Below are 20,906 nucleotides of genomic sequence, written 5' to 3' on the forward strand. Positions count from 1 at the left end.
TGCCCGTCTCTTCAAAAAAGTTGTTACATATTTTCATTTCAGATAACAGTACTCATTTCTTTTATTTCTCTAGTCCAAGATTCCACTCCTAATTAGATAACGCCCATCAAAAGGAATTGAGCAGTTCTTGTCTTAATTCCCGCTAGGACGTTCTGGTTCATTTAAAGACCCTGGAAAGAGCTCCAGTGAAGTTACTGATGAGCCTGCACAACTAGACTGGGTTGTTTCAGGCTATAAAAATGTACAGTTTGCCAAAGGCCCTCTCTGGCAGTCCAAATGAGTAGCATCACTCTATTTGGTACGTCTGCAGTCTGTTGTCAGAAACGGCCGTCCCACAATTTCCTGAAATCTCTCTCCGAGTGCCTTGGTAGGCAACTGAGATGGGTGACAAACATGCAGTATGTATCACACTGTCAATCTGGCACAAGTCACTTCGAATGGAAGAGAGTCTCTGTATCATCCCTCAGAAGTGACATGAAGCAGGTACAAGAGAAGACCGGCACCAGCCCCTGTAGTGAGAGAGAAAAAGGTCTCTGAAATAACCGGCCAGGGCCTGGCTTTTATTCCTTTTGCAGCAACATTTCTCCTTCCAATCTCTGGCCTTCTGTTTTAAAACTCAAGGCCATGAGTTGGCAGAGAAGTCATTAAAACAACCCAGCTGCGTCTTCACTGAGCAACTTAAGACATACAGTATATTATTACTTTATGTTGCCACCCCATTTCCCAAATATGCACTTAAAGTCTACCTAAGAAGCTGTCTCTCATTGGCCATTGTGACATATGAAAGTAATAAAGGCTCTGCCCCAATGTTATTGAAAGAAATGAAATTAATTCTTTAAACAGTGCCTTATTAAATTTGACAATCACAAATATACGCCTCCTCCCTGCACATTGCACATAGTCATGGTCGCAATGGAAATATATTACTGCAACATAAATAAACATTCTCTTTATGCAGAGAAGCATATATTCTGTAGGCTGAACTTGAATGCAATGATGGTTTACTGTCACCTAAATCGGCATTCTGATGTGGTTGCTATCAAAATCTACTGTAGCAGCATAGATTCTAAATGTGCACAGCACCATCTAATCTATATGAGGTGCAAAAAGCATCTGTGGCAGCTTCGCTGTTTGGAGTCATTTTAAGTTGGTGTCCATCAAAGTAGTGCATTCTTCCTTTATGGTTTGCTCACCAATAATCTTCAGTAGATAATAAGATGGCAGCTCATTTCTCCAAGACTCAAATCTGTGTGAAACCAGAAAATACTGAAGATTTATCTTTTACTAGAGCGACGAAAGGAACTCTAGCAGACGTTCCTTTATTCTCTGGCCATGCAGACACACAGGACAGAATCTCGATTCCTCAGGGATCATCATCTTGTTTTCGCACTGCTGAAAGAGGGGAGGGGAAGAAGAAACTCAATTTAGAAAACATGAAAGGGCCTGGCAGCACAGTCTACTTGCTGAATAATCTGAATCAATGGATATTATTGTTTATCTGTCATAAGAACTCCCGTGTAGTTAAACCTGGAAGAGGACTGCTTGTCAAGGGTTTGGGTATTGAAGCCCACATTAATTTGAGCTGGCAGGAGAAAATATCCTCATTATGTCTGAACTTTCAATGACAAATGTCTCAGTCTTAGTAGCCAATGATCTAAGATTAGCATTCACAGTCTCTGATGGCCATCGTCATTGCTTAATTAGCAATTCTTAACATTTCAAGATGTGTCTGTACTCCCTTGACTTTGAACTTTAAAGGTGTTGTTGAAGATGCCAATATGGTGCACTCACCTTTTTAAGCAGTCTAAATTGCCCAAGGCTTTTCAAAGACATTTAAGAAAGAAAGACCCACAGCAGTCTCTGAATCCCCGTCACAAAAGTGGCAGTAGCATTAATTATACCATGGGAAACCAATAAATGTGGAACGTCTGATAGTTACAGCTGGCTTGACACCTAAACTTGGGCCGGGCAGTTAATGAGAGAGCTGCTATCTTAGTTTAGCCTTTGTGTCTTAAATTGTGAAGGTGCTTGGTTTAGCAACGCGGCAGACAGCTAAGCTCTCAGGGTACCTTCACATTTGGCCAACTAATTACACACTTGCTGACAGTTTAAGGCCTTGGTATAAGTAAGAGTATTGAAAGAGAATTGAGTTCTTCTCCACTTTGGAGTACAGAACTTACTGTATATGCAGAGTTGTGATGAGAAAGCAGTTCACAGAGGGACATGAGATAACACAGTGTTTTGAAGTACAATGCAGCAATAACCTGGCAAGAAAGAATTTCCTTTCATTTAGTTGGGAGAACTGAGGGGGGGGGGAGGATTAGCTTGGTAGCACTGTAGCTCCATACAAAACCAGTCAGCTGAGACCATAATGTAGAACATTGTTTGCCCCTCGAAGGCTCCACTCTAAAAATACATCTATTAAAAGGTCATCACGTCAAAGTAGGGAAAATGGACTGATGGTCCCGAGAGACAGACCATTGAAGTCAAAGTGTTGAAGTCAGTAAGCTGTTGGGCAAACATTGAGGTCAGGTCCCCTCACAAAGTTACTCATGGTAGCAACTGTTCCCCTTCAAAAATCTCCCAGGTTATCCTATAGGGTCCAGTCCTTTCCAGTCACTTTCTTACCGTTCCCGTAATCCACATGATTTTCGTCTCTGTGGCGCTTCAGTGCTTATCTCCCATCCCACACGTCTCTTCATCTCCCCTTCTTCTCCACCGCTGAGTGAAGGGGACTAGAGAGATCTCCATCCCCCTGCATCTGACGACTGACCGTCTAGGCCCTGCAGGCTCGAGAGTGGAGGAGTGTTCTTTGCATCTCCCCTCCTCTCATGTCCCCTTTGGTCCTGGTGCCCACCGACTTCAGTGGGAGCTGAGGACCCAGCCGACACTCCCTGCTAGTCCCACCCGCACTCAAACTTCAGAGATGGAGTAAATCCAAATGATGACCTTAGGGTGGGGGGTGGCTGACTAGAGAGGTGACTGCTTGGCATGATTTTGACTTCATGAAACTGGCCGTAGTGTGTATACTTAAATGCACTGGTCACATGCTTACATGCCTGTCTCCTAAAACGTTCCCTGATTGGTCTCAGCACTACTTTTTAATTGCTGATTACAGAGCCTAGATAAGTACAAATAGACAAGCACTTTTTTCTTTGACTACTATCAGGATCAGGAAACACAGTTTACCTTAAGTATTCTCAAATGTATTGCTTACATAAACTGTATGCTTATGAAAAATTAAGTAAAGTTCAAATTACAGCCAACTATTGCCACAAAACTGCAGAATTGCAGTGATGGTAAATACAATGACATCATAGACTTATCCTTCATCGATATCTGTGTATATATCTCCCTGTAATAAGATCACCATTTTCTTTCCCCAGGCATTCACAGGAAACTCTAACACGGAGAGTGTGGTCCGCCATGATCTGCAGCATGTCATTGTGGCTCGATACATTCGCTTCGTTCCTCTGGACTGGAGCATGGAAGGCCGCATTGGCCTGCGGATCGAGATATATGGCTGTGCTTACTGTGAGTGCAAACCTTCCCCTTTTATATAGTGTTTACTCGTAGATAAACTGATATCTGCTGAAATTCATGTGCAAGTTGCATGTTGAGAAAATCTCTTAAGGTTAATTATTAAAGTTAATTATTTATCTTTGCCTACACCTGAAAGGTTATATTTCTTAATTTCATCTAGAAGATATGAAAACAGTGTTAGTTTCCACTGACTCGTAACACAGCTGAGCTATACTTGGCAGTGTTAATAACTGTATGAATTGTATTGTCACTAAAATACCACAATATCATAGAGGTCAGACAATCTTAAACTTAAATCTTTAAAGTTTACGTTCTACTTAATGATTTGAACATCTGTAGTTTTTGCGGAGGAGCGAGAGATTATTTGAATATCTGTAGTCTTTGTGGAGGAGCAGGAGATTATTTCAACATCTGTAGTCTTTGTGGCGGAGCGAGAAATGATTTCACCTCACATGAATGACATTATAAAGGTTAGCAATGTGGCATGGTCACATATTTATTTAATTCCAGATTGCATCTGGGCTCATATCCGTTTCCAAACATTTCCGGAGAGAGATTAATTAAGATGAAATTGCATACGAGAAGCGACAACACATCTCGCTTTCACTATGGGATAGGGGCCTTGACAAACCATCACATTCATCTTATTAAGGGTTGTTAAATCCATTTTGAGAACAAATTTCAATTAAGGCGGCATAAATTAGTCATATGAGTGACATGTGGGATCTTTTCTCGACAGCAATGCAATTTTCCATCGTATAGATTACGCTCTTATCAAAGTGGAAGAATAGATGTGCTTCCAGATAGCTTGCTTGGAATCAGAGTGTTACAAAAGTCGTTTTGGTGTTTCCCTTAAGCATTTTTCTATTTACATCAAAGCAAGACTGCAAATACATTTCTTTCAGATGTGTGAAAAAACCAATATTGCAGTCACGCACACCACTTCTCGCACTGACTCTTGAAAAAGCGAGCGGGTAAACAAAACTGACTTGTGAGTACTTCCCAATTTTTTGGGGGCATTTTATGACAGATATGGATGGAGCCTGCGTGGCTCAGATACGTATCATTTCTCAAAGCCGTCTTCCTCCTCGTGAAAGCCCTGGGATGCCGGTGATAATTTTCTTGTCAGGAAGCGCCTCGTCCCTATTCACAGGGCCGTGGAATGCCCTCACGCTCCTCCACATACAGCGGATCGCTGACACTGATAAAGATGGACTGCCGTCTCAAACTGGATTAAAAAATTGAAAAAAGTAAAGAAAAGAATCAGCAACCCCCTCAACTCTCTCTCTTTCTCACTCTCTCTTCCTCTCTCTCTATCTCTCCCTCTCTCACTCTCTCTCTCTGACTCTCTCTCTCTGCCTCCTATCTCATCAGTGCATGAGTAAAAAAGAATGAAAGATACCATTTCCCTTTTTCCTCAGACTGCTTTTTCCCCCCCTTGGACTGACTGCAGAGGGAGGGAGAAACAAATATGAAGTGAAATAAAAAATAAACAAACATGTTGCATGTGTGAAAGAAAATAGACACTCATCTTGGTCAGCAGAAGTATGAAAAAAATGGAAGGGGAAAAATAATAATCACGGGAGAGAGATACCTGAGCACAGGCAGCCCGGGAGACCCAGGACTGAATAGAAATGAATGTGGTTCCCTGACCTTGTTGATCAGGGAGAATGGATGAATGCGCCTCTGAGCCGACTCAAGGAGAAACTCGCCGGTGTCTGGTGGGGGTGAGGGGGGAGTGGCGGTGGTGGTGGTGGCGGTGGGCTGGGTGCACAGGGGAGCATGCTGCATGCACACCCTGACACAACATGCAGTCACACATTACCACAGTAATCATTTCTCGCTGAGCGGCGGATTGTGAATTAAATTATTTTATGTTATTCAAGGGAACCTACTTGCCAGACACACTGGTCTGTTTTCGTCGGTGGTGTTAGGTTTGTATGAGCTTGATGTAGGGCAGAGGCAGCCTGGCAACTGACAGCAGCCTGGGAAAATGCTGTCAGATGGCCTGAGTTTGACGTGCCAAATTCGAAGTGACACATGTTTATTGATCAATGAATCATTCATTCAAAACCACAATCTGTTATTTGACTTGTTTTTGTTCGGCTATAATCTGTGGAATCTGTGCGTTTTCCTGCTTCCTCCTTTCCCTTCCTTTTTCAGTGTTCAAGGCTATCAAATATTTTATACCTAATAATCTTTTCACTATAATGCAAGTACGCCTAATCTTGAGAAATTAGCATCTCATTGTCATTATTTCTTAACATTTTCATCAATTTAACAAATCTACATGTTTACCTAAACCCATTATAGTCAAACAAAGTCTTTGACATTTCAAGTCACAGCGCCTTAGAGAAATCCAGCATTAACTCTAAACGTTCGTTTTGTTTTCACTTACTAATTAGATCTTGGAAATGGTTGGACATCTGCAGAGGGACTCATTGAAATACTATTTTTAAAAGTGGATAAAAACATTTAGCTCTTTAACAAGTTTATTTAGCTTGTTCACAACACATAGCATTAGACATATTAGTCATCTCTGATGCTCCAGCCTCTTTGCTACTACCCATCATGTGTGGCAGATTGCTTCAGTAAGTCAGTGATGTTTGCACACTTTTCGGCCAACAGAGGCTTTTCTTCCACTCTTTGTCTGCACAGCTGGCTGCGGGGTTTCTTTCTCTTGAAGTTTAGATAGCACATACGATGAACTGACTGAACCCCTCACTATTAGATTGCACCAGCACTGTTGCTGCAAATAAGATTGTCTTTTGAATGTCTGTATCAGTTAAATCAAAGCTAAATAATGTTTCAAAATAAAAAAAACTGACTGGCCCTCGCCCACTGGAAAAATTCCTGAACATCCCAATGGCCAGTCCATACCTGATGAAGTGAGTGAAGCTGGACTCTGCACTTACTCTCCCCACTTGGCACTGCAAGCTTTGGGGTAAATGAAGTGCTTAAACAAACATTTATAAGTTGCCATTTATAGAAACAAATAAATCTCCTCACCTCATGGGTGTTATACGTCTAAATATTTTTATAAGCAACTTGTATAAGAAAAAAACCTTCTCCTGAATTTGGGTTCCATGGCATTTTGCTGTATCCAGTTTAGTTTTCATTACATTTGCAGTTATTACAATGGGGTTGGCAGGTCACAGAGAACAGTGGAAATGCCTCTGGAATTTTTTTGGAATACATTTGTTTTCATTAAAAACTGATTTGTCTTTGTTGTTAAAGAATGTTGCCCACTGGGGTTAGTTTGGCAGATCTTACACTACAGAGACATTTCACTGCAGTGGTCCTTGCTTCTCTGTAGTCACTAGTCCTGTTCTAATTATCTTAACTAATAAGGCAATGTTGTAAAATGTAAATGCTTCCTCAAAGGGTAACATTGCCAGTACACCACTCACGTATTTTCCTATACCATCTGTGTATACAAATTATCATGTTGTCAGTAGCCAATTATAATGTTTCTATGCATTTCTATTACCACAGCAACCACAGGAGTAAATTAGGGGGGCTGGATAGAAGGAGGCTATAAAGCTTTTATGTGTGCATAAAGTTTAAAGGTATCAATCAGTGTTGAGACAGGGGTCAACATTCACCTGCCACAGAGCTGTAAGCAAGAGGGCTTTGTCAGCAGGTGGGAATGGGCTGCATTTTCCCCTCTCGCCTCCCTGTAGTTTATCAAGAGCATCCAGCTGCAGTTTATCTGTGAATTGGGCCGTGCTTTGCACAGAGCAATCCCGCGCCCAGCCACTCAACTCATCATTTACCTAAAATGGGCGTGACACCCAATCGCCTGTGAGCCCCACATCAACTACCACCTTCCCCCAACCTCTCAACCCACCACCGCTTCTTCGCTCGCTTTCTCCCTCTCTTTCTGTCTCTTTCTCACACCCTGCTGCATCCTCTCTTTTTCAGGGTCGGATGTGATTAACTTTGACGGCCAGGGGGTGATCTCGTACCGCTTCAAAATGAAGAAGATGAAGATCCTGAAGGACGTCATCTCCCTCAAGTTCAAGACGTCGGAGAGCGATGGAGTGATCCTGCATGGCGAGGGCCAGCAGGGCGACTACATCACCCTGGAGCTGCGGCGGGCCAAGCTGCTGCTGCAGATAAACCTGGGTTAGACTCCGGGGCCCTCTGTGACCCTCCACCACCACCACCACCACCACCACCGCGTGTGTCAGGCAGGGCTGTCAGGGATGGGAAGATGGGCCAGGCTGATATGTACTCCCTGAGCCCCCAGAGGCAGACTGGAGCTGGCCTGTACTGTGGCCATGGGGGTTTGGTGGGGTCGTGGTGGGGTCGTGGTACTACAGTGTGGTGTGCTGCATGCAAATTTCTCAGGAGATAATAGTGGGGGTTTGGTTGAGTTTAGCTCAGTTGAGATCCTGGTAACCTCATATATCCTCATCTACCTGATGGAATATGATGTGTGTGTGTGTATGTGGGTGGGATGAAGTGGGCGGGTGGGGGGTAAATAAACATCAAAGCAAAGCTAGAGATTAGATGGGTGATGCTTCACTTGAAGAGACCACTGAGGTTTTTATTTGTGTTCACCCAAGTAAGCCTGCCCCACAGCAACATTACAATTCTCTTCTGATTCTCTGAGGGGCAGGGCAATAACTCCTATTTATTTTGCTGTCTGGACAACAGGTAGCAATCAGTATGGCTCGATCCTCGGTCACACGTCTGTGACGAGTGGGAGTCTCCTGGACGACCATCACTGGCACTCTGTGGTGATTGAGCGCTATCGGAGGAATGTTAATTTCACCCTGGACCAGCACACGCAGCACTTCCGCGCCAACGGGGAGTTTGACCACCTTGACCTGGACTACGAGGTAAAAGGGCGTGAGGGAATGAGGGGCCCGCTGCGGTCAAACATGACCCGAGGCTAGGTCTGCAAACACGGCCGCTGACTGACAGCATACTGGCTGCGGGCAGAGGTTCCATTACACAAAACAACACCAGACAGTGAAAACATGGAGAAGAACAACCATTTGATAAACACTGATCAATTTAAACATAATCTTGTTTTTGAATTTCTATATTTGTATTCATATGCCTTCCACTAGATTAATTACTTGTGTTTAGTTTGGAAATTAAACATAATGAAACAGATTGTGAATACAGTAATATTATACTTCCTGGTTATACTAGCATTCATACACTAGTATTCAGCATCAATAAAATGGCCGTACACAGTTGCCAGATAAAATACAGTAATGTCCCTTCTTTTAGTCCATAATGAGGTAATGTATTAGTTCTCAACTCTTAAAACAAAACAGGGGTCATTGTAAACCTCATAAGTATTGTGCTAAGTCTATAGTCACAGTTCACAGTTCTATTTTTAGAGCCACTGCAAGACTCTCTGTCATGATCAGTGTGAAACTCTTGGGATTTAGCCCCATGACAGTATGTGTTGATACCACGGAAATGACATCTGCCTCCTAACACTCTATAATCCTTTGCAGTAATTTCTTGTGGGACTGTAACATGATCAAACGGCTGAAATGAATACAAATGCTTTATTTTGACAGTTTGTGTAGATAGCCATTTTGTGCATTGAAAATGTTGAGAGTATTAAAAGGGAAAGTTTGTGATCGGTAAATAAAGGCATCAGTAAATACACTGAATACACACATAAGAGAATAGTGCAGCTAATGTGGTTAAAGATTAATGGAGTCCAGTTAAAAAACTGTTTATCTGATTGGCCTAGAAATAAACACATTGATGTTCCCAAATCACTTATCTGCGGCGCGGCGCGGCGGGGCTGAACCAGGGACCACTTAAAAACAACAGGCTAATTGACTTAGTTAGACACATTCTGCTATTTTTGAGTTCAGGTGGATTTTTAGATACCTCAAAAAGTCCTGATATGTTTATACCTTTGAGTGTATGTAAGACGGTATATCCACAGAGCTCTGTAGAATATTCTGCGTTCCTGAAATTTAGGGAAACTTAGAAAAAGACTATCCTAAGTTAACAAACAGGGGAGACAGACAGACAACCAGTGAGGGCTGTTTTAATAATCTTTTCTAAAGCCAGGTCACTAAGGAGGTACCAAGGCTTTGTCCAGTGCATTTTATGAGATGCTCCTCTCCTCTCCTCTCCTCTCCTCTCCTCTCCTCTCCTCTCCTCTCATCTTATGTCCGCTTCTATCCTCTTCTCTCCTGCAGCTGAGTTTTGGAGGCATGCCGTACTCTGGCAAGCCCACCACTGGCGGCAGGAAGAACTTCAAAGGCTGCATGGAGAGCATCAACTACAACGGCGAAAACATAACAGACCTTGCCAGGAGGAAGAAACTGGATGTATCAAGCTTTGTGAGTCTTTTTTGTTTTTCCTGGTCATTTACCTTTCCATTTCTGTTTCAACCTTTCTTTTTACCCCAAATTACCCAAAACCTATTTACTCTGGACTTCCAAATGAAATGCCATTTCGTTGAGTAAGTGAGGAATGCATTTATTGACAGAATGAATTGAGCAATTAAACATCGCAGGACAATGAACATTTGTAATGGACCCATTCATTCTCAGCTGAGTTTAACTCCCAAGACTTAAGCTGAAGACAGTATCCAACTCAATAAAAGAGGTACACACAGTTATACAAATCGCCAGGCTTCATTTCCTCCTGAGAAAAACAAAGGGGAAGTTCTTTAAAAGAAGGAAGGGAGGGATATCACCACAAACCAGAGGAACTTTTTTTCTACACAATTGATGCATTGGTGAATTTCATTACTGCATCATTGTAAGGTATGTTGAATATCAACGTATCAATAAGATTCGGTAACGTTCTCACACCCTGTATTCTGTGAGAGGTTTGATATAATACTGTTACATAGGAATTGTTCAGTAATGAATGAGGGGCAGTCTTTACCTAAAAGTTTAAGGCTCAACATTTGCGTAGATTTTTTAAAGTTGCATTAACTTGCTTAATTTCTAAATGAAGCAAGTAATGACAACTTATATGGGCCATTCTACCGAATTGGTGCAAAGTCAGGTCGGAAATATTTTGATTTTTTTTATGTTTTATTCCCAAAACTTTGTCCGTATGTATATTGTACCATATCTAAAGTACACTTATCTAGTAAAAGAACAGTCAATTTTTATATTGTATTTTCAGAATGTGTTGGAATGTTTTTCCTCTTCCAAAAATTGTCACTACCGAAACATCACATTTACTATAGTAAAAAAGTATTATTATTGACCTGTTCAGATTGTGTTTCCTTCCCTTCTCTGAAGAGTATTTTTACAAATATTTCTTGAAGGTTTTCACAATGAAATCCATAAAAATGAATTTTTTATCAAATTTTCAAGTTCAATTTATACAATTCATCAAAATCTAAGTGCAATATTTCTTTGTAAAATGCAAAATACTGATCATATTGATTCCAGAGTTGTTAATTGATGAAATTGAACATACATTAATCCAATCAGTATCATAACATTTTAGTTGATTACTCAATATACTTAATTTTTTACAAAACATCCTGTGTTTCGGTAGTGCTGCACTGTTTCGGTAGTGACATCCAGTGTTTCGGTAGTGACTGCACTGTTGGATGGATGTTCATTTCTCTCCCAAAATCTTCCAAAAGGTGCTCTGGGCCGCCCTTTAGTCCACACAACACATTTGTTTAAAAATGATGGGATTGAACTACTTACCATTTCATTTTGTCACTACTGAAATCATCAGGTCACTACCATATGTTTCGGTAGTGACTGTTTCGGTAGTGACAATTCTAGCTAACTTTAAGCATAAATAAAGAATTCTAACAAGCACACGGCATGCAAACACATCTTTGAAGAGGTGAACACACATACAAACATAAGATTTTCCATGAAACCCCAAAAGGTTTACTTAATTGAAGAAAACATGCGTTTCGGTAGTGACAATTCTTAAGGTTACACGTCGATTTTCAGACTTTGGAACACATTTATATAAAAACTATGGGATTTAGCTACTTACCATTCAACCATGAGGGTCAGAGATGCTGTGTCACTGCATGGTCAAAAATGCAGAGTCGTGGCTAAAACACAGGCTCAGCCAATGGACTAAAACTCTTGTGTTTCGGTAGTGACATGAAAACTAGGGACATGATTTTTTGAGTATAGAAAATTGATTTAAAAATTAAACCCACAATAAATCTAAATATTCCAAGTTCTGTTTCAACCCAATCATAAAGATCTTTGAAATTAAATCATTGAAAAAAATCTAAAAAAATTGAAAAGTGTTATTTAAAGGCATTGAAATTTAGATGTCAGGGTTGGGGACAGCTACTTCCCAATAGAAAGTACCCTATAAATGATGATTTTGTATATATTTAGCTTATCACTATCTCATGAAATGCATTGGGTTTATATAGACCATAACATTTTCTAATTAAATATCTATGCCTAAATACCTAATTGTTTTGTAAATAGTTTTTATTGTTGAGGGACTGCATATTACACGAATTCGGTAGAATGGCCCATATACACATATGACTTGGGAAACTAGCAGTTTTAAGTAAATAAAAGGTAATTTCTTGAAGATAGTACTTCCTTTTTCAGTGTACTTGTGTTCTTTGATTTTGCCCCATTTGGGTGTTGGCTTGCCTATCCGTTATAATGTTTATTATAAAACAATTGGGTTCTATCTCGTTATTTGGCTGTTTCTGATTGGACGAGAGACGTTCCATGAGTTGGATTATCCGTCAACATACCAACAGTTTGGGACTTTCCACAGCTAATAATAAATCACTGCCTCATGAAATGAAAGTTCTATGCTCGGTCGAAAACCTTAAAGGCCTGCCAAACACCAATCCCACAGGACAGCTGAAACCACAGAAAGAGCCACCTGACTCAACACTGGGAAAATGCATGTTTTCCTCCATGGCCAGATGTTGGGCAAATCAGAGTTTGCTCTCAAATCTAGTTAAACATATTGCTAGATGAGAATGAGCTGTGATGAGAGTCAGCCTATTTATGATAAACCTCTAGCAAACCATAGGAATGCATGTTAAGCAGTTAATACACAATGTGTTGTAATGGGCAAAAAACAGTGGCATATTGCATATATAACACTACTATACCTTAAGAAAGAGTATGTCTGTGATACACTACTTGTCTTGTTAGTTTTTTCAGTAACATTTTACCAGCTGGTTATTACATCTTATAACCAGCTTATTACAAATGTTTCAGTTTGTACGCTAAAGACAAGTGAGAAGTGAAGCAAGGATATAATGGTAAAACCATGATACTGGAACTCAAAGCAGTGGGGTTCCACCCATAACTATAATGACTGTGTTGTAATTCAGGTTAGTCTTGAGTGCATTTGGGGGATATTAACATTTAGGAAGGTAAAAGCACTCAGCTGACCTCGTTTACTAAGGTTGAGGATACCCTGGATGTTTACTCCCCTGCAGTTTAAAGTTTATATATCACTATCACTATATAGTACACCAGATTTGGCTAAACAACTCACGTTAGGAACTGTAGAAGAGCAGATCTCTACAGATGGTTTTGGAAACTCACCCCCACCTTCCCTTCTAGCTCAGATCTTAACACAGAGCTGTGGACATGCTTTAGCATCTCTCTCAGAGATCAGTGGCTAAGTCCTCTTTCCACATGAGAGAGCCCATTGCACTTGAACTCTAGATGGAGGACCTCTTCAAGGTGTCAACCCCTTTTTGAATAGCCAGCCAGACTGCATCTGAAGATATGGTGGTGGACTGTATGGCAACTGTGCCTTTGATGTGTTTGATCGCACTCTGTCGGCTTGGGATCAGCACGTAGGCTTTAGGTCTGTGAGCGTTCCCTGCCGTCACTGCAGGTCACCTACTGTTCTGTTTCCGGGACAGCTCATACATGATGAATACAAAATGTATTGCACTGACCATGCCGAACACAGCCACGTGTTCAGTGGTTTATCACCATGCCAGGCACGATGTGTTTAGAACTGAACAGTTGGTTAAGTCTTACAGATAATAGTCCTATTTCCATCTCCTGTTAATTAAAATGATTTACCTGATCCAAAGTAATTTTGAGTTGGCCCTTGTCCAGAAAATGACGTTTCCAGATAATATACTTGATAAGTCAAGAATAAAAAGCTCTGATTGGGTTTTCAACTGAATTAATCATCCAGGCTGATCATTTTGAAAATTACAACAGCCATTTTAAATAAGCTTATCAAGCCCACTGCAGATATATATACTTAGAGAGGCTGGTTGACATGCTTGTGTTGAACAGTCTCCAGCACCTTCCTTTCATATAAGCTGTAGAGAGAACAACCTGGCATTGGCTTAGCCTCAATATTGAACACTATATAGCATGGGAAATTGTAAAGAAAAGAAACTGAATGGAAATATTTTGAAGAGTAAATCATATTTGAGTACCATAAACACCTTATGAATGTGCATATCTGTCAATTCTAGTCTAGCCAGAAATATGTGTATATTGTGGAATGTATATTTATATTGTTTGATTAGGTGAATTGGGTGAAACAACCTAAAAGGATGGTTTGTTTCAGATGAATACTGTAGATTTTAGAGGCTTTTTCCAATGGAAAAACCCAGACAGCTTTGTGTGCAGTCAGCCCTTGGGTGTAGCAGATGTTGATGCTGTGTAGTCACAAGTTGTTGAATGCCTTCAAGGGAAACAACACCACCCTCACTTGAAAGGATTCGCTACTTTATTGTTTTTTTCTTAGACAGTGACAAGTTATCAAGGACATGTGTGACTATGATTCACAGTACGGAAACACTGGCACAGCACAGAGACACAACACGCCGTTGTCTCTTTTCTCTCCTCAGCGTAACCTGAGTTTCTCCTGTGTGGAGTCCCACACCTTTCCCGTCTTCTTCAATGCCACCAGCTTCCTGCAGCTGCCAGGACGGAGGGAACACAACATGGTGTCTGTAGGGTTCCAGTTCCGCACGTGGAACCCCAACGGCTTGCTGCTCTTCAGCGAACTGGCTGACGGGATGATGGAACTGGTCCTGATCGAGGGCAAGGTCAGCGTCCACATCAACGCGACTCAGAAGAAAAGCACAGAGATAGACATCTCCTCAGGTAGGTTCTGTCATATGCTTGTGCTGGTAATCCCTCCAGACTAAAGTGGATTGCACTGCACAGCAAAACTGATGTGTCCACAGTTAAACTCATATTTACATCACCATCATCATCCTCTTTTATCTACAGACTCGGAAAACACACACACACACATACACATACACACACACACACACACACACACACACACACACACACACACACACACAACCCCCCCCCCCCCCCACACACACACACACACACACGCACACACACACACACACACACACACACACAGAGAGACACACACACGGATACATTAATTTCTGAGAGGTTACGTACACTGCTTTTCGTCAACACAAGAACGGGTATACAGCAACATGCACTATATCCTACAACAGGGTTTGCCCTCGAGAAAGAGGAGTGTAAAGTGCACACGAAGCGATTTTTTTTTAGCAACAACTAACTTCTTCTTCCAAAACCACCTTCCCGCAGATACTTAGGGCCTGATTTACTGACAGGATTGCACCCATTTCTGGCGTTAAATAGCGGTCGTAAACATAAAACGGTATTTACTAAGGGGGCGCATTTGAGTAGAGTCGCATATTAACGCTTTGAGGGTGTGTACCTGCAAACAGGTGGGATGGTTCGGAAACGTGGGTGGTAACATAGGCGTGAAGTGCTATTTAATGGGAGGAGTGCGCCTAATGATGAACTGCGTGGTATTTACTAAACTGCCCGGCGAGCGCACATCTCTGATTTGCAGGCTAATTCTCCGCCTCATAAAAGCATGTCTTAACCAGGAAGCGCATTTCCACTGAGTCTGAAAACGTTGATATGGCAGCAGCAAGGCAAAGACATAGACAGAGACAGCGAACAGAAATATTTTTTTCAACTCGTATAATTCATATATTCATATATATGAAATTAAACTTTCCGAACGTAATTGGAGAAATTGATCGCACCCACATGCAAACAGTCCCACCTTCAATCCACGAACACGTTTACCGAAACAGAAAGCACACATATTCAATGAATGTCCAGGTCATATGTGATGCCAACATGACCATTACTTACGTGGTAGTGGTCTGTCCATGACAGTTTTATCTTCCGGAATAGTGCCATCTATCCATGATTGAGCAACGGTGATTTTGGAGAGGCCTGGCTACTTGGTAAATGTATTTGTTTCAGTGGGGATATATTGTAGTGAACCCATGTCCCTTGTAGAACGTATTAATCTCGCCATGTTCTTTTAAACATCTCGCTGTAGGTGATGGCGGGCAAAACAACAATATAACCCATTGAATCAGGTTCAGTGATTGAGCGAACGTGAACCAATATATCTATCTCGCTATCTATTCGCTGAACCTTAGTTTTTTCTTCCTCGAATCTCCATGGTGGCAGTAACTTGCTGGCAAGTTCTCCAGTCTTTTAACGGTGCGCTAAATAATGATTGCCCAGCGTGTATCTGGATTGATAAATATCACGGAAAATGCAGGGAATCACCGTGTGTTAATGTGCGCCTGGCAAAGGCGCAGATTAAGATGCGTTCGCAAATCAATCTTAGTAAATCAGGCTCTTTAAAGGGCGGAGTAAGCACAGTTTGCCCAGCGCAGATCTGGCTTGATAAATACCACGGAAAATGCGCAAACACACTGTGCGTTAATATGCGCAGATTAAGCAGCGCTCGCATATTAGTAAATCAGGCCCTTAATATCTTCTCACCACCCCAACACACACACACACACACACACACACACACACACACACACATTCTCTCTGCTCTAATGGCCTATTAGAAAAAGGATAGGTACTCTTACATTGTTAACCTCCAGGCTAATTGAGCTCCAGCTGTTTAGAATCCTCCCTTACTTTTAAGGAAAGAAAATTGACTTCACTGTGAACTGTGCCCTGACATCAGCAAGACAGAGTTTGGTGCATAGAAAATGCTCTGTGACCACCTTAACAATGACCAGGCAAAGATCCAAACCAACGTGACCCGGACAAAGTATCCTGTGAGAATGTTCTCTCAAGGCTGAAGGACAGATTATTCTAAAAAAGTAATACTGCATTGTATTGCTATTTTGTGAAAAAGATGTATTGTGTCGTTTGCTTACTGTTTCTGTCAGTCACTATGGGACATTACTCAGATCAGAATTATAATACTCAAAACGGCAATTTGTCATTCTTTTAAACATTTTCCGAACGCTTTTGCATGGGTATGTGCAACTGTCTGCTGTTGAGTCCTACCCTCAAAAACATCAAAGGTATCTATTTATTGAGTAAGTCAACACATGCAAATGGGTTAAACCAGTTATTATTATCAATAGTGTCCATCATGTGCGTAATTGGTTTAAATTACATGGTATTTTTGGAATGTTTGCTAAATTACTTGTCTTTAAAAACTTGATTTCTTTACATGTGATAAATGAGGATTATTACATTTGTTCAAAGGGGGAAAAATCTGTGTAAAATATCAAAAACACTCCACAAAAACAGCATTAGGGAATGGTTTGGTGGGCTCAAATGCATGCAGATTACTGTTCGGTATATTTTAATCAGTACTTTATTCAAAGTTCTTTTCTTAATGAAGGTGAAATGTTTGTGATCATCATGATTGAATAACAGTACTTGGTTCTCAAATAGTTTACGTGGCATGCAAGACTGCCCCTTTGTTTTGCAACCCATAAATGTCTATGAGTGATAGAGACACAGTTAAAAACACTTTGAGAAATAACACTTCCAGGATATCATTTTATATTGATAACACTTTGACTGTCTTGGTTACAAAAGCATTTTAGTGGCACTGACCTAATAATTTACTTTTGAGACATAAACCCATTTTGAATGAGTAACCGGCTTTAGCAGATACTTCATTGTGTGCTGCTGTTTGTACTAATTGTTTTGAGAAATGCACTTACAGTTTTAAAAATGTTAAGGATGATTCGAGGCGACTGAGAAAAGCTATAATATTGCTTAACCATATTACTGGTATTGGCTGAAGACGCATGAGCATCACTCCAGTATTTTATGCTTGGTCTCTCTCTCTCTCTCTCTCTCTCTCTCTCTCTCTCTATTACTGCAGTGTTTTGCCATCGAATATTTTAGTCAGAGGAATATTAAAGATGTTTATTAATTTGCCAGCACAGCAGGAGCTTTCTATCAAATTGATGGAAGCCCTGTGGTACACAAATTGATTATTTTTAGCATACATTTTCTAGCACTCCCTATTTTGAGCACAATTCCATTAGCTTTACCATTCAGCTCATAAAATTATAAACTTCAGCCGCCTTTCATGGCGCCTAGTCTCTGACCTGGCTGATTTGGTCCAGGAGCCCAGATGTTTTTTTCTAGGACTCACAGTCACTGGTGGTATGCAAAGGTTCTTTTTACGTAGGCACAGTTCGATCTGACACTCACTAACTCTACCCCACCTCCCACACACACACAGTCATACACATGTGCATTCGTGCACACACACACACACACACACACACACACACACACACACACACACACACACACACACACACACACACACACACACACACACACACACACACACACACACACAATGCGAGTGAGAAAGATACATTGATAGAGAGAGAGAGAGAGAGTGAAAGAATTTCCTGTTATAAGACATTTTCTTAAATTGTGAAATGTCAATTATTCATCAGATATTAGACATTCAACAAGAACTGAAACCTAAATGGCTCTCATGAAAAGACAGCAGACTCCCTAGATAACTCCAGTGCCTACACTTTAACAGCTCACAGTCATAAAGTCAGAGATCCTTTTTAGCCTTTCCGTGTCACGGCTCCAGTGAGCCTATACGTCACTTCAGCCATTTCAAGGCTAGTTAGTCTGTTGAGTTAAGAATGTTTAAAGCAGTTGTTTCGTTCCAGTGTCCATCTTCGCCGGGCCTTCCATGGTCTGCCTGTTCGCTAAACGGCGGCCACTCCCTTAATGGGGTCAGATATCTATTTTGGCGCTCATCACATGAAATTGGCCCCATGGGTGTGACTGAAGATCCCAATCAGGCCTCTAAATGAGCCTCCTAATAGTCTGTGCTGAGCGTAAGACCAGAGGGGGAGGCTTGTGTAATTGCTACATCTATTTGACTTTTTTTTCTCTGTCATTATTACACACATTCACCTTTTTCTTTAGCCCAGCCTAGGTTCTTCCCAGGTCCCCGTCTTTTATTCATTGGAGTAATAAATGATCAGGAACGGGAGAAATGGCTGTGGCTGGGACCATTGTGTGACTTGTACAGTATGTGTTTCTCTTTCTCTCTCTCTCTACCTCTATATATCTCTCTCTCTCTCTTTGTGTGTTTGTGTGTGTTTGTGTGTGTGTGTGTGAGAGAGAGAGAGAGAGAGAGAGAGAGAGAGTCGTGTCTGTGTGTGTGTGTGTGTGTGTGTGTGTGTGTGTGTGTGATATGTGTGTGTGTGTGTGTGTGTGTTTGTGTGTTATGTATGTGTTAGGTCTGTGCAGAAGAGAAATAATACCTTTTCCTCCAGCGGTCATGTCTGCGAAAAGCTCAAAATCTCTGTTTAAATATAGTCTTTGCTCCACTGAAATGCAATGATGCAACTCTGATTCCCATAGATGTAAGCTCTCATAGAGAGCATAAGGCAGATTTAGCATGATAACGGTTTAGCATATAAGACCAGTGAGGGATATCTACGGTGTGCAGGCATGCTGGTTTTTATCATTTCACTCTCATCTTTGTGTAATGTGCAGACCAGCAGGGATTAGTTGTGTTGTGAATATTGTAAGAGCTGTTCAACATTTTATCTTAATTTTGTGGGAGCTGATAGCATCTACTTATTGCTTCTCTCAGTAATGGATAATTAGTCATAATTAGATGGTGGTGCACCAAGGTTGTTGCCATGGAAATACAGCTACTTCTTGTTGTCAAGAGGATGCCTCAACTTTTGAGATGTTGCCTAATTAGTTAATTGTGCAGAGCAGGGGGAACACATATGCACACAGACAATTAGCAATAACACACACACACACACACACACACACACACACACACACACACACACACACACACACACACTACATAGTACATACACACCCACATGAATAATACTACATATAAAACTGTAGAAAATCATAGCTATTAAATCGATATTAGCCTCATGTTAAAATTTTGCAGTATATATATTTGACACATTATTAGCCTAGTGTTGGATGGGTGTGGTTGACTTGTCACATGGCGGTGCCAAATAAAGGGGATCTCTGTGTGTTCGACTGAAGCTTTTTTATTATTATAACTCAAAACTAATGAGGGTGCCGCTTTTCAACCTCACATCCCAACACTGCAGCTTTCTCGATTACAAAACTGAAATTGACATGCCAGAGGATGACTGCCAGTGATTTTCCACTTCTAAGATCGGTGGCAGACTGAAATTGTTGTAGGCTAACATTATTTGCTGGTCAAATTAGACACTAAAAAAATATTCAGTTTTTGAGAAACAACAATATTTTACCTGTAAATGACTTGTGTTAGGTTTGCCATATTCTAATATAGTACAACATGCTTTTTTAAAACATCAATCATTCATTCTTTATTCTTCATTTAGATCCCCATTAGCTTCCACAAAGTAGTTGCTAGTCTTCCTGAAGTGCACACAAAAACAACAACAATAAAAAGACAATTAAAAACACTTTTTTTTCATCTTAAAATCACACATTGACAACAAGACAAGATCATTAGTGTATCATTAGGCCACATTCATATTTTATAGGCTACTGTGTTACATTCATGGATGGTTATGGTAACGTTACTGTAGCCTGTTTTATTGTAGGCCTACAGTGTGTGTGTCACGTCAGAGCCCGGACCTGCACCAGCCACGCCCCCTTTGGTTGCCACTCACTCACCTGCACCGCGTTCACACTCACCGGAATACTGATCACTCACACCTGTGTCTTAATCACCCACACCTGTCACGGTCACTACATATGCCATGCACTCCCTTCACTCGGTGTCTGGGAAACTCTGTTACTCAAGATTACCATCTCTGAGCCTGTTCATTCCGTGACAGTGTGCACTTGTTGAACATAACTGAGTGCTGGCAAGTCCATAGTCTAGGTGCACTATCGTTTACTAGTTTAATCATTATGTCTTCAATGTCATGCGATCGCTACGTTACACTCAATGCTATGATATTTTCAGTGTAGAAGCAGGTAGTAAAATAAAGCTGGCGGACCAAACTCCTTAGATGGTCGTATTTACAGAGAAATAGACACTGTACAAACCCTGTTATTGTAACAGAAAAATACGTCTGAGGAGATTTGTGAAGCGTCTGTAGCAAGGTA

The 20,906-nt window shown here is 41.0% G+C and overlaps 1 protein-coding gene across 1 annotated transcript in view; it reads left to right on the forward strand.

The window, feature by feature from the left end:
- cntnap2a (contactin associated protein 2a) overlaps window positions 1–20,906 on the forward strand; it is a gene marked incomplete at both ends in the record, with an annotated part of 289,529 nt that overhangs the window by 122,908 nt on the left and 145,715 nt on the right. The window contains 5 exons of the mRNA XM_080854815.1: window positions 3,387–3,534; window positions 7,468–7,671; window positions 8,206–8,390; window positions 9,729–9,872; window positions 14,339–14,597. Of these exons, the coding sequence (XP_080710941.1) occupies window positions 3,387–3,534; window positions 7,468–7,671; window positions 8,206–8,390; window positions 9,729–9,872; window positions 14,339–14,597 (940 nt within the window). The remainder of the gene's footprint in view (window positions 1–3,386; window positions 3,535–7,467; window positions 7,672–8,205; window positions 8,391–9,728; window positions 9,873–14,338; window positions 14,598–20,906) is intronic.

This window comes from Sprattus sprattus (genome assembly GCF_963457725.1).
Source record: "Sprattus sprattus genome assembly, chromosome: 17".
Taxonomy (NCBI): Eukaryota; Metazoa; Chordata; class Actinopteri; order Clupeiformes; family Clupeidae; genus Sprattus; species Sprattus sprattus.